General features: G+C 48.4%; 3 protein-coding genes and 2 long non-coding RNA genes across 8 annotated transcripts in view; 3 read left to right on the forward strand and 2 right to left on the reverse strand.

Annotated features, from left to right (window-relative positions):
* The window catches only part of LOC122212774 (leucine-rich repeat-containing protein 37A2-like), a 158,731-nt gene that overhangs the window by 69,001 nt on the left and 75,594 nt on the right, over positions 1–14,136 (forward strand). The window lies entirely within an intron of this gene.
* LOC122212778 overlaps positions 1–14,136 on the reverse strand; it is a 152,277-nt gene that overhangs the window by 47,184 nt on the left and 90,957 nt on the right. The window lies entirely within an intron of this gene.
* The window catches only part of LOC122212773 (RAD52 motif-containing protein 1-like), a 29,390-nt gene that overhangs the window by 14,187 nt on the left and 1,067 nt on the right, over positions 1–14,136 (forward strand). Inside the window, exon 6 of one of the 2 annotated variants that reach the window (XM_042926738.1) lies at positions 367–451. The exons of the other annotated variant lie outside the window; for it this stretch is intronic. Within the exon in view, the coding sequence (XP_042782672.1) occupies positions 367–396 (30 nt within the window). The 3' untranslated portion in view covers positions 397–451. Of the gene's footprint in view, positions 1–366; positions 452–14,136 lie in introns of those variants that run through there. 2 annotated transcript variants of the gene reach the window in all.
* LOC122212775 overlaps positions 1–14,136 on the reverse strand; it is a 69,170-nt gene that overhangs the window by 8,839 nt on the left and 46,195 nt on the right. The window lies entirely within an intron of this gene.
* LOC122212771 (titin-like) lies at positions 11–12,967 on the forward strand. 2 transcript variants are annotated; one of them, XM_042926725.1, is made up of 5 exons: positions 11–582; positions 6,814–7,080; positions 7,515–8,134; positions 8,195–11,713; positions 12,806–12,967. In XM_042926725.1, the coding sequence occupies exons 1-5, from the start codon at positions 48–50 to the stop codon at positions 12,965–12,967; spliced, it is 5,103 nt and encodes a 1,700-aa protein (XP_042782659.1). In that variant the 5' UTR covers positions 11–47. The 2 variants fall into 2 exon arrangements, with proteins under 2 accessions (XP_042782659.1, XP_042782658.1); XM_042926724.1 differs by having other exon boundaries at positions 7,515–11,713.

Here is a 14,136-nt window from a genome sequence, read left to right on the forward strand (position 1 = left end):
AGGGCGCACAGTTGCTAACTGCGCGTGCGCATCACGGGGCTGCCATAATGGTTTGGCTCCCGCTCAGGGCCCAGCGCCAGTACCCCACTCGCCTGGGTCGCTGCGCCCCGGAGCCTCCGCGTGTCATGTCCCGGCTGCGCCTGTTGGCCCCACTGCTTCTCTTTATGTGGCAACCGTTGTGGCTGCTGGTCCAGGCAGCTCAGCCTCCGGAGTGGGCCCTGGACCCTGCCCAGCTGACTTCCGACCCCCTGGAGGCGGCTGAGCCCTGGTCTTCTCGCTCCTCTGATCCCCCGCCCGAATCGCCCCAGGCACTTACACGCCCAGCTGAGCCGGGGGGCTTTAATTACCCGGGGTCCTCTGCTCCAGCCCAGATGTTGGCCCCGCCTAAGGAGTTGACCGAGACTTTGGTTCCATTCCTGGACACGGTTTCGTTTGGAGAACTACCCCCAGGGCCAGATGAGGATCTGAATGACCAGCTAACCCAGCATCAAAGGCTCCCAGAGGTGGTTCCAGTGCCAGGTTGGGATCAGAATCAGACCATAGCTCCGCCTCCTCAACTCAAAAGTAAGACTAAAACTGTAGGTTTATTTTTTTTTTATTATTTTTTTTATTTTTTAATATATGAAATTTACTGTCAAATTGGTTTCCATACAACACCCAGTGCTCATCCCAAAAGGTGCCCTCCTCAATACCCATCACCCACCCTGCCCTCCCTCCCACCCCCCATCAACCCTCAGTTTGTTCTCAGTTTTTAACAGTCTCTTATGCTTTGGCTCTCTCCCACTCTAACCTCTTTTTTTTTTTTTTTTTTTTTTTTCCTTCCCCTCCCCCATGGGTTTCTGTTAAGTCTCTCAGGATCCACATAAGAGTGAAACCATATGGTATCTGTCTTTCTCTGTATGGCTTATTTCACTTAGCATCACACTCTCCAGTTCCATCCATGTTGCTACAAAAGGCCATATTTCATTTTTTCTCATTGCCACGTAGTATTCCATTGTGTATATAAACCACAATTTTTTTTTTTTTTTTTTTTTTTTTTAATTTTTTTTTTTTTCAACTTTTTTTATTTATTTTTGGGACAGAGAAAGACAGAGCATGAACGGGGGAGGGGCAGAGAGAGAGGGAGACACAGAATCGGAAACAGGCTCCAGGCTCCGAGCCATCAGCCCAGAGCCTGACGCAGGGCTCAAACTCACAGACCGCGAGATCGTGACCTGGCTGAAGTCGGACGCTTAACCGACTGCGCCACCCAGGCGCCCCTAAACCACAATTTCTTTATCCATTCATCAGTTGATGGACATTTAGGCTCTTTCCATAATTTGGCTATTGTTGACAGTGCCGCTATAAACATTGGGGTACAGGTGCCCCTATGCATCAGTACTCCTGTATCCCTTGGATAAATTCCTAGCAGTGCTAGTGCTGGGTCATAGGGTAGGTCTATTTTTAATTTTCTGAGGAACCTCCACACTGCTTTCCAGAGCGGCTGCACCAATTTGCATTCCCACCAACAGTGCAAGAGGGTTCCTGTTTCTCCACATCCTCTCCAGCATCTATAGTCTCCTGATTTGTTCATTTTGGCCACTCTGACTGGCGTGAGGTGGTATCTGAGTGTGGTTTTGATTTGTATTTCCCTGATAAGGAGCGACGTTGAACATCTTTTCATGTGCCTGTTGGCCATCCGGATGTCTTCTTTAGAGAAGTGTCTATTCATGTTTTCTGCCCATTTCTTCACTGGGTTATTTGTTTTTCGGGTGTGGAGTTTGATGAGCTCTTTATAGATTTTGGATACTAGCCCTTTGTCCGATGTGTCATTTGCAAATATCTTTTCCCATTCCGTTGGTTGCCTTTTAGTTTTGTTGGTTGTTTCCTTTGCTGTGCAGAAGCTTTTTATCTTCATAAGGTCCCAGTAATTCACTTTTGCTTTTAATTCCCTTGCCTTTGGGGATGTGCCGAGTAAGAGATTGCTACGGCTGAGGTCAGAGAGGTCTTTTCCTGCTTTCTCCTCTAAGGTTTTGATGGTTTCCTGTCTCACATTCAGGTCCTTTATCCATTTTGAGTTTATTTTTGTGAATGGTGTGAGAAAGTGGTCTAGTTTCAACCTTCTGCATGTTGCTGTCCAGTTCTCCCAGCACCATTTGTTAAAGAGACTGTCTTTTTTCCATTGGATGTTCTTTCCTGCTTTGTCAAAGATGAGTTGGCCATACGTTTGTGGGTCTAGTTCTGGGGTTTCTATTCTATTCCATTGGTCTATGTGTCTGTTTTTATGCCAATACCATGCTGTCTTGATGATGACAGCTTTGTAGTAGAGGCTAAAGTCTGGGATTGTGATGCCTCCTGCTTTGGTCTTCTTCTTCAAAATTACTTTGGCTATTCGGGGCCTTTTGTGGTTCCATATGAATTTTAGGATTGCTTGTTCTAGTTTCGAGAAGAATGCTGGTGCAATTTTGATTGGGATTGCATTGAATGTGTAGATAGCTTTGGGTAGTATTGACATTTTGACAATATTTATTCTTCCAATCCATGAGCACGGAATGTCTTTCCATTTCTTTATATCTTCTTCAATTACCTGCATAAGCTTTCTATAGTTTTCAGCATACAGATCTTTTACATCTTTGGTTAGATTTATTCCTAGGTATTTTATGCTTCTTGGTGCAATTGTGAATGGGATCAGTTTCTTCATTTGTCTTTCTGTTGCTTCATTGTTAGTGTATAAGAATGCAACTGATTTCTGCACATTGATTTTGTATCCTGCAACTTTGCTGAATTCATGTATCAGTTCTAGCAGACTTTTGGTGGAGTCTATCGGATTTTCCATGTATAATATCATGTCATCTGCAAAAAGCGAAAGCTTGACTTCATCTTTGCCAATTTTGATGCCTTTGATTTCCTTTTGTTGTCTGATTGCTGATGCTAGAACTTCCAGCACTATATTAAACAACAGCGGTGACAGTGGGCATCCCTGTCGTGTTCCTGATCTCAGGGAAAAAGCTCTCAGTTTTTCCCCGTTGAGGATGATGTTAGCTGTGGGCTTTTCATAAATGGCCTTTATGATCTTTAAGTATGTTCCTTCTATCCCGATTTTCTCAAGGGTTTTTATTAAGAAAGGGTGCTGGATTTTGTCAAAGGCCTTTTCTGCATCGATTGACAGGATCATATGGTTCTTCTCTTTTTTTTTGTTAATGTGATGTATCACGTTGATCGATTTGCGAATGTTGAACCAGCCCTGCATCCCAGGAATGAATCCCACTTGATCATGGTGAATAATTCTTTTTATATGCTGTTGAATTCGATTTGCTAGTATCTTATTAAGAATTTTTGCATCCATATTCATCAGGGATATTGGCCTGTAGTTCTCTTTTTTTACTGGGTCTCTGTCTGGTTTAGGAATCAAAGTAATACTGGCTTCATAGAATGAGTCTGGAAGTTTTCCTTCCCTTTCTATTTCTTGGAATAGCTTGAGAAGGATAGGTATTATCTCTGCTTTAAATGTCTGGTAGAACTCCCCTGGGAAGCCGTCTGGTCCTGGACTCTTATTTGTTGGGAGATTTTTGATAACCGATTCAATTTCTTCGCTGGTTATGGGTCTGTTCAAGCTTTCTATTTCCTCCTGATTGAGTTTTGGAAGAGTGTGGGTGTTTAGAAATTTGTCCATTTCTTCCAGGTTGTCCAATTTGCTGGCATATAATTTTTCATAGTATTCCCTGATAATTGTTTGTATCTCTGAGGGATTGGTTGTAATCATTCCATTTTCATTCATGATTTTATCTATTTGGGTCATCTCCCTTTTCTTTTTGAGAAGCCTGGCTAGAGGTTTGTCAATTTTGTTTATTTTTTCAAAAAACCAACTCTTGGTTTCGTTGATCTGCTCTACAGTTTTTTTAGATTCTATATTGTTTATTTCTGCTCTGATCTTTATTATTTCTCTTCTTCTGCTGGGTTTAGGCTGCCTTTGCTGTTCTGCTTCTATTTCCTTTAGGTGTGCTGTTAGATTTTGTATTTGGGATTTTTCTTGTTTCTTGAGATAGGCCTGGATTGCAATGTATTTTCCTCTCAGGACTGCCTTCGCTGCATCCCAAAGCGTTTGGATTGTTGTATTTTCATTTTCGTTTGTTTCCATATATATTTTAATTTCTTCTCTAATTGCCTGGTTGACCCACTCATTCGTTAGTAGGGTGTTCTTTAACCTCCATGCTTTTGGAGGTTTTCCAGACTTTTTCCTGTGGTTGATTTCAAGCTTCATAGCATTGTGGTCTGAAAGTATGCATGGTATAATTTCAATTCTTGTAAACTTATGAAGGGCTGTTTTGTGACCCAGTATATGATCTATCTTGGAGAATGTTCCATGTGCACTCGAGAAGAAAGTATATTCTGTTGCTTTGGGATGCAGAGTTCTAAATATATCTGTCAAGTCCATCTGATCCAATGTATCATTCAGGGCCCTTGTTTCTTTATTGACTGTGTGTCTAGATGATCTATCCATTTCTGTAAGTGGGGTGTTAAAGTCGCCTGCAATGACCACATTCTTATCAATAAGGTTGCTTATGTTTATGAGTAATTGTTTTATATATCTGGGGGCTCGGGTATTTGGCGCATAGACATTTATAATAGTTAGCTCTTCCTGGTGGATAGACCCTGTGATTATTATATAATGCCCTTCTTCATCTCTTGTTACAGCCTTTAATTTAAAGTCTAGTTTGTCTGATATAAGTATGGCTACTCCAGCTTTCTTTTGGCTTCCAGGAGCATGATAAATAGTTCTCCATCCCCTCACTCTCAATCTAAAGGTGTCCTCAGATCTAAAATGAGTCTCTTGTAGACAGCAAATAGATGGGTCTTGCTTTTTTATCCATTCTGATACCCTATGTCTTTTAGTTGGCGCATTTAATCCATTTACATTCAGTGTTATTATAGAAAGATATGGGTTTAGAGTCATTGTGATGTCTGTATGTTTTATGCTTGTAGTGATGTCTCTGGTACTTTGTCTCACAGGATCCCCCTTAGGATCTCTTGTAGGGCTGGTTTCGTGGTGACAAATTCCTTCAGTTTTTGTTTGTTTGGGAAGACCTTTATCTCTCCTTCTATTCTAAATGACAGACTTGCTGGATAAAGGATTCTCGGCTGCATATTTTTTCTGTTTAGCACACTGTAGATATCGTGCCAAGCCTTTCTGGCCTGCCAAGTTTCAAAGGAGAGATCAGTCACGAGTCTTATAGGTCTCCCTTTATATGTGAGGGCACGTTTATCCCTTGCTGCTTTCAGAATTTTCTCTTTATCCTTGTATTTTGCCAGTTTCACTATGATATGTCGTGCAGAAGATCGATTCAAGTTACGTCTGAAGGGAGTTCTCTGTGCCTCTTGGATTTCAATGCCTTTTTCCTTCCCCAGTTCAGGGAAGTTCTCAGCTATAATTTGTTCAAGTACCCCTTCAGCACCTTTCCCTCTCTCTTCCTCCTCTGGGATACCAATTATGCGTATATTATTTTTTTTTTAGTGTATCACTTAGTTCTCTAATTTTCCCCTCATACTCCTGGATTTTTTTATCTCTCTTTCTTTCAGCTTCCTCTTTCTCCATAACTTTATCTTCTAGTTCACCTATTCTCTCCTCTGCCTCTTCAAGCCGAGCCATCGTGGTTTCCATTTTGTTTTGCATTTCGTTTAAAGCGTTTTTCAGCTCCTCGTGACTGTTCCTTAGTCCCTCGATCTTTGTGGCAAGAGATTCTCTGCTGTCCTATATACTGTTGTCAAGCCCAGCGATTAATTTTATGACTATTATTCTAAATTCACTTTCTGTTATATTATTTAAATCCTTTTTGATCAGTTCATTAGCTGTTGTTATTTCCTGGAGATTCTTCTGAGGGGAATTCTTCCGTTTGGTCATTTTGGAGAGTCCCTGGGTGGTGAGGACCTGCAGGGCACTTCCCCTGTGCTGTGGTGTATAACTGGAGTTAGTGGGCGGGGCCGCAGTCCGACCCGATGTCTGCCCCCAGCCCACCGCTGGGGTCACAGTCAGACTGGTGTGTGCCTTCTCTTCCCCTCTCTTAGGGGCGGGATTCACTGTGGGGTGGCGTGTCCCGTCTGGGCTACTTGCACACTGCCAGGCTTGTGTTGCTGGGGATCTGGCGTATTAGCTGGGGTGGGTAGGCAAGGTGCACGGGGGCTGGAGGGGCAGGCTTAGCTCGCTTCTCCTTAGGTGATCCACTTCAGGAGGAGCCCTGTGGCAGCGGGAGGGAGTCAGATCCGCTGCCGGAGGTTTGGCTCCGCAGAAGCACAGAGTTGGGTGTTTGCGCGGAGCGAGCAAGTTCCCTGGCAGGAACTGGTTCCCTTTGGGATTTTGGCTGGGGGATGGGCGGGGGAGATGGCGCTGGCGCCTTTGTTCCCCGCCAAGCTGAGCTCTGCCGTCCGGGGGCTCAGCAGCTCTCCCTCCCTTTGTCCTCCAGCCTTCCCGCTTTCCGAGCAGAGCTGTTAACTTATGACCTCCCAGACGCTAAGTCGCGCTTGCTTTCGGAACACAGTCCGTCCGGCCCCTCGGCTTTTGCCAGCCAGACTCGGGGGCTCTGCTTGGCCGGCGAGCCGCCCCTCCGCCCCGGCTCCCTCCTGCCAGTCCGTGGAGCGCGCACTGCCTCGCCGCCCTTCTTACCCTCTTCCGTGGGCCTCTAGTCTGCGCTTGACTCTGGAGACTCCCTTCTGCTAATCCTCTGGCGGTTTTCTGGGTTCTTTAGGCAGGTGTAGGTGGAATCTAAGTGATCGGCAGGACGCGCTGTGAGTCCCGCGTCCTCCTACGCCGCCATCTTCCGGAACCTCCTAAAACTGTAGGTTTAGATCAGGCCGAAGATCACCAGTCATTTGAAATACTTGTTCCATCTCTGGATAGTCAGAGTTCAAAGCCAACAAAGTTTATTGTTTCACCCCTAAACCTGAAGAAAGATCTAGCTCAGCATCGAAGGCTTGCCAAAGTTGTTAGAACTCCAAACCATTTTGCAAATAAAGAGCACCTACAACAACAGCTGCAGGATGATTATTTAGATTCCAATATGGGTCTCCTGTATCCTGAGGAGAACCTACCTATGGGTTTCCCAGGGGGACTGAAAGGGCGGGCCTACGCCGGCTGACTCCATCTTGTTCTGTGTTCTCCACCTTGAGTGACTATGTCCCCGACATGACCCCTTTTCCGGGAAATTCACAGAAACCTCAGACTGCGCCTCCTCCCCTTGAGTAACCTTCCGCTCACCCGTTCAAACTTTCTGATCAAAACACGCCCAGCGACCTGCGTAACAGGACTCCGACCCTTCCCCAACCAATCGGCTGAGGCCACAGCCATTACCTCACCAACTGCCCCTAGACCCCTATAAAACTTTTGTGCTTTTGAAAGTCGCTCTCTCTCCCTGGTATCTCACCGCTGCGTCGGTGCAGGTAGGGGATTGAGCTCGAGCTAGCTCGAATAAAGGTTCTTTTGCTTTTGCATCGGACTCGGCTCCCTAGTGGTCTTTGGGGATCACGAAGTCTGGGCATAACAGGACCAGATCAACTTCCAAACTTCTCTGAGGAGGCTGAAATTCCTCCACCCTTACAGAAGACCCCAAATCATCTAGAGTCCCCTGAGGAAGCTGAATCTTTTTTGCCCCAAGGGGAGGCTCAGGCTCAGCATCCAGAGCCCTCTGAAGAGACAGAAACATCTCTACTTGAGCAGGAGGCTCCATCTCAGCGTCCAGAGTCCCTTAAGGATGGAAATTCAGCAAACCCACAAGAGGCCCCAGCTGAGCCTTCAAGTACCCCTGAAGAGGTCGAACCTTCTTCAGTCCAGCAGGAAGCCTCAGCTCACCCTACAGAGGCCCCCGAGGAAGTGGAACCTTCTCCAACCCCCCAGGAGGCCCCTGCTCAGCCTCCAGAGCCATCTAAGGACATCATATCTCAACTGTTAGCACATCATGAAGTAAATGTGCTATCTCCAAGTCAGAGTGAAGCTCAGAAGCCAAGCTTCCCCAATGTCACTGTTAAACCTCTGGATCTTACCATAACTCTAACTCAGCCTGCGGAGCACCCTGAGGAGGCTGGACCTACCCCAGTCCAGCAGGAGGCCCCTGCTCAGCCTGCAGAGCGCCTCGAGGAGGTTGAACCTACCCCAGTCCAGCAGGAGGCCCCTCCTCAGCCTGCAGAGCGCCTCGAGGAGGTTGAACCTACCCCAGTCCAGCAGGAGGCCCCAACTCTAGTTCCAGAGTTCCCTATCGAGTATTTAACTCAACTTGCAGTAAGTGATGAGGTGACATCTCTACCTCTAGGTCAGTATCCAGATTATTTAATGTTTCCCAGGGTTATAGGTAAGCCTTTAGATGTGGAATTTACCACAACTCCAGGGCCTGATAAAGGTGTTGAATCTTCTATAGCCCAGCAAGAGGCCCCACCTCAGCCTCTTGAACATACTGAGGAAGCAGAACTTTCTCTAACCCAGCAAGAGACCTCGGGTAAGCCTCCAGAGGAGGTTGAGCCTTCAAGTGAGCAGGAGACCCCAGGTCAGCCTTCCGAGCCTCCTGGGGTGATTGATCCTTCTCTAAGGCAGCAGGAGACCCCAGCTCAGCCTTCAGTGCCTCCTGAGGAAGGTAAGCCTTCTCTAAGCAAACAGGAACCCCCAGCTCAGCTTCCAGACCGTTTTGGAGAAGCTGAACTTTCTCCAACCCAGGAGGAGGCCTTAGCTCAGCTTGCAGAGCTCCTTAATGAGGCAGAATCTTCAACCCAGCAGGAGACTCCAGCTCAGTCTCCAGGGGAGATAGAATCTTCTGCAACCCTGCAAGAGCAACCAGCTCAGCCTCCAGAGCTGCCTTCCAGGGAGGTGGAACCTTCTCCAACCCAGCAGGAGCACCCAGCTCAACCTCTATGGCATCATAAGATGACAGTTTCACCTCCAGGTCACTACCATGATCAACATTTAAACCTGCCCGATGTCAGTGTGAAACCTCCAGATGTGCAGCTTACCATGACTGCAGAACCCACTACAGAGGTGGGACCTTCTGCAGTTCGGCACGAGACTATAGCTCAGCCCTCAGTGCCTCTTAATGTGGAACCTTTTGAAACCCAGCATGAAGCCCCAACTCTGCCTCCACAGTCCCCTGAGGTTGAATCTTTGCCAGTTCAACAGGAGACTCCAACGCAATCTCCAGAATCTACCACACAGGAGAAACTTCCAACACAGCAGGAGACCCCAGTTCAGTATCCAGAATATCCTGGAGAAGTTGAACCTTCTACAACCCAGCAGGAGGCCCTAGCTCAGCAATCACAGGCCCCTGAGGAGGGTGAATCATCCTCAACCCAGGAGGAGGCCCCGACTCAGCTTCCAGAGGCCCAGGAAGAGGGTGAACCTTCCCCTCTCCAGGAGGAGGGCCAGGGTCAGCACCCACAGGCCTCCGAGGGGAGTGAACCACCTACAACCCAGGAGGAGGCCCCAGCTCAGCATCCACAGACCCCTGAGGAGGTTGAATCTTCAACCCAGCAGGAGGCTCCAGCTCAGTATCCTCAGGCATCAGAGGAGGGTGAGCCTTTTCCAACCCAACCAGAGACCCCAACTCAGTATCCAGAGCCCCTTGAGGGGACTGAGCCTTCTCCAGCCCAGTCAAAGGCCACAACTCAGCATCCAAATCCCCTTGGGGAAGTTAAACCTGCAACCTATCAGGAGGCCCCAAGTCAGCATCCACAGACCTCTGAGGAAATTAACCCTTCTGCCACTCAACAGGAAGCCACAGCTCAACATCCAGAGCCTTCTGGTGAGGTTGAACCTTCTCCAACCCAACAGGAGGCCCCAGCTCACTCTCCAGAGCATCAGGTGGTAACAGTTTTTCCTCAAGGTCAGAATCAAGCTCAGCTCCTGCTGTTGCCTAATGTCACTGTTAAACCTGTGGATTCCTCAGTTACCATGACCTCAGAATCCACTAATGAGGTTGAAGCTTCTCCACTCCGAGAAGAGGCCTCAGCTCAGTCTGGAGTGTCCCCTGAGCAGTTGGAACCTTCTCCAATCCAGCAGGAGGTCCCACATCAGCATCCAGTGCCCCCTGAAAATGTGGAATCTTCTCCAGTCCAGCATGAAGTCTCAACTCCACCCGAAGATTTTCCTGAGGAAATTGAACTTTCTCCAAGCCAGCAGGAGAGCTCAGCTCTGCCTCAAGTGCCTGTTGCAAGTATAGAACCTTCTCCAATCCAGCAAGAGGTCCCAGCTCAGCAACCAAAGCCCAATGAGGGGGTCGAGTCTTTTCCAGTTCAGTATGAGCATCCAGCTCAGCCTCCAGGGTCCTCTACAGATGTTGTAGCTCAGTCTCCAGTACAGCATGAGGTGACATTCTCACCTCCAGGTCCAGGTGAAGATCAGCATCCAGTGTTGCCTAATATCACAGGTAAACCTGTGGATCTGAGGATTTTCCTAAGTCCCCAGGCAACTAAGGAGGTGAAACATCTTCCAGTGCAGCAGGATGTCCCTGCTCAATCTCCTATTCCCCCTGAGAAAGTCGAATTTGCTCCAGCTCAGTCCAAGCATCTTTCCCAGTCTCCAGAGTCCCCTGAAGATGAGTCTTCTCCAGGCCAACAAGAGGTCCTAGCTCAGACTCCGGACCCCCCTAAGGCTGTGGACCCTGCTTCAGGCCAACAGGAGGCCCCAGCTCAGTCTGGAGTCCCCCAGCTGGCCCCAGCTCAGCCTTCAGAGCCTCCTGAGAAGGTAGAACCATCTCCAGTTCAGCAGGAAGTCCCAGCTCAGCCTTCAGAGCCCCCTAATGAGGCAGAATCTTCTCCAACCCCGCAGGAGGCCCTGGTTCAGTCTCCTGTCCCCCAGCAGGCCCCAGCTGTATCTCCTGAGCCCCCTAAGGAGGTAGAACCTTCTCCCACACTGCAGGAGGCCCCAGCTCAGCCTTCAGAGCCCCCTAATGAGGCAGAGTCCCCAACCCAGCAGGTGGCCCCAGCTCAGTTTCCAGTCCTCCAGGAGTCCCCAGCTATATCCCCTGAGCCCCCTAAGGAGGTGGAACCTTCTCCCACACCTCAGGAGCCCCCAGCTCAGCCTTCAGAGCCCGGTAATGAGGCAGAATCTTTTCCAACTCAGCAGGGAGCCCCAGTTGTATCCCCTGAGCCCCCTAAGGAGGTAGAACCTTCCACACAGCAGGAGGCCCCACCTCAGCCTTCAGACCCTCCTGAGAAGGTGGAACCATCTCCAGTCCAGCAGGAAACCCTATCTCTACCTCTCGAGCCACTTAAGGAGATAGAACCTTCTCTAACACAACAGGAGGTACAAGCTCAGCCTTCAGAGGCCCCTGAGAAGGTAGAACCATCTCCAATTCTGCAGCAGTCTCCAACTCAACCTCCGGAGCCCTCTAAGGAGGCAGAAACTCCTCCAGCCCAGCAGGAGGTCCCAGTTCAGCCTCCAGAGCCACCTGAGGAGGTTGTAGCACAACCTCCAGTCCATAATGAGGTGACAGCTCCACCTCTAGGACAAGAGCAAGCTCAGCATCCAAACTTGCCCAATGTTACTGTTCAGCCTGCTGACCTGGAGCTTACTGTAACTCCAGAACCTACTGTGGAGGCTGAGCAGTCTACAATCATGCAGCAGACTCTAGCTCCTCCAGAGGACACTGAGGTGACACCTCCACATCCAGAGCAGGTCCAGGCTCAGCATCCAAATTTGACTGAAGTCAGAGTTCAGCCTTTAGACCTGGAACTGACCATAACTCCAGAACCCACTACAGAGGTTGAAACTGCAACCACGCAAGAGATCCCAGGTCACCCTTCAGAGCCACCTAAGGAGGTTGTAGTTCAGCCTCCACTGTTTCAGGAGGTGACATTTCCAACTCCAGGTCTGGATCAAGCTCGTCATCCATCGTCACCTAATGTAACAGTTCAGCCTTTGGACCTAGAGCTTACCATAACTCCAGAACCCCCTATGGAGGTTAAAGCTTCTACAGCCCTGAAGAAAACCACAGCTCCTCCAAAGGACCTTGAGGTAACATTTGCACATCTAGAGCAGGTTCAGGTTCAGCATTCAACCTTGAATAAGGCCACAACTCAACATTTGGACCTGGGGCTTACTATAACTCCAGAATTCAATAAGGAGATTGAACTTCCTCTACCTATGCAGGAGACTCCAATTCAGCCTCCAAAGCCACCTGAGGAGGTTATTGGAGCTCAACCTCCAGTATATCAGGAGCAGACTGTTCTGACACCAGGTCAGAATCAAGCTCAGCATTCATCACTCCCCAATATAACAGTTCGACCTTTGGACCTGGAGCTTACCATAACTCCAGAGCCCACTGTGGAGGTTAAAACTTCTACAGTCCTGAAGAAAACTACAGCTCCTCCGAAGGACCTTGAGGTGACATTTCCACATCTAGAGCAGGTTGAGTCTCACCATCCAACCTTGACTGAGGTCACAGTTCAGCCTTTGGACTTGGAGCTTACCATAACTCCAGAATCCACTACAGAGGTTGAACCTTCTCCAGCCATGCAAGAGACCCCAGATCAGCCTCCAGAGCCGCCTAAGGAACTTGTAGCTCAACCTCCAGTATATCAAGAGGCAGCAGTTCCAACCCCAGATCAGGATCAAGCTCAGCGTCTGTGGTTGCCGAATGTAACAGTTCAGCCTTTGGACTTGGTGCTTACTGTAACTACAGAACCCACTACGGATGTTAAACATTCCTCAGCCCTGCAGCAGACTACCGCTCCTCCAAAGGACCTTGAGGTGACATTTCCACATTCAGAGCACATTCAGCATCCAACCTTAACTAAAGTCACAGTTAAACCTTTGGACCCAGGGCTTACCGTAACTCCAGAATCCACTACAGAGACTGAACCTTCTCTAACCATGCAAGAGACCCCAACCCAGCCTCCAGAGCCACCTAAGGAGGTTGTTCAGTATCCGTCCCAACAGGAAGTGACAGTGAGAGGCCTGAGAAAATTAAAACTTAAAAGCTTAAGTTATGGGAAACTGAAACCTAACCAAGCTTAACCAGCTTGTTCCGCTTCTGTACAATTGCTTGGCGCGCCCATGTATTCCTGATCAATCATTGTTGCCTGGCACATCCGTATATTCCTGGTCAACCATTGTTACTTGGCACATCCGTGTACTCCTGGTCAACCATTGTTACTTGGCACATCCGTGTACTCCTGATCAATCATTGTTGCCTGGCACATCCGTGTATTCCTGATCAATCATTGTGATACCCATACCCCCGGTTGTGGTCTGACCTAAAGGCAGGAACCAATCGAATACTGTTAAGTGTCCAACTTTAAACACCAACCAATCGCAGCTCTGTAAGTGTGGAAAATTCCTGATTTCCCCATGACTTGTTTGTACCTGTCTATAAAAGGGGTGTAAAAACCTCTCTCAGGACCTCTCGGCGTCACCGGCAACGAGGGCGCAGAGGTCCAGGTTCGAACCTGCAATAAATGACCCTTGCTGCTTAGCTTTGACTCTGGACTCTGGTGGTTCGTTTTTGGGGGTCTCTTAGACTCTGGGCATTTCAACAGTTCCTACTCCAAGTAAGGATCAAGGTCAGCAACCAACATTGCCCAGTGTCACAGCTCATCGTGTGGACTTGGGGCTTACCATAACTCCAGAACCTACTACAGAGGCTGAACATTCTACACCCGTGAAGGAGACTACAGCTCCTCCTCCAAAGGACCTTGAGGTGACACTTGCACATCCAGAGCAGGTTCAGAGTCAGCATCCAAACCTGACTGAAGTCACAGTTCCACCTATGGACCTGGAACTTACTGTAACTGCAGGATCCAGTGTGGAGACTGAACCTTCTCCAACCATGCGAGACACCCCAACTCAGCCTCCAGAGCCACCTAAGGAGGTTGTAGTTCAATATCCATTCCAGCAGGAAGTGACAGTTCCAACTCCAAGTAAGGATCAAGGTCAGCATCCAGCATCACCCATCATCCCATTTCGTCATGTGGAGCTTACTATAACTCCAGAACCTATTACAGAGGCTGAACATTCGACAACCCTGAAGAAGACTACAACTCCTCCCCCAAAGGACCTTGAGGTGACACTTGCACATCCAAAACAGGTTCAGAGTCAACATCGAAACCTGACTGAAGTCACGGTTTCACCTATGGACCTAGAAATTCCTGTAAGTCAGCAACCAGAGTCATTTGAGACAGGTTTTC

This window comes from Panthera leo (genome assembly GCF_018350215.1).
Source record: "Panthera leo isolate Ple1 chromosome E1 unlocalized genomic scaffold, P.leo_Ple1_pat1.1 chrE1_random_Un_scaffold_50, whole genome shotgun sequence".
Taxonomy (NCBI): domain Eukaryota; kingdom Metazoa; phylum Chordata; class Mammalia; order Carnivora; family Felidae; genus Panthera; species Panthera leo.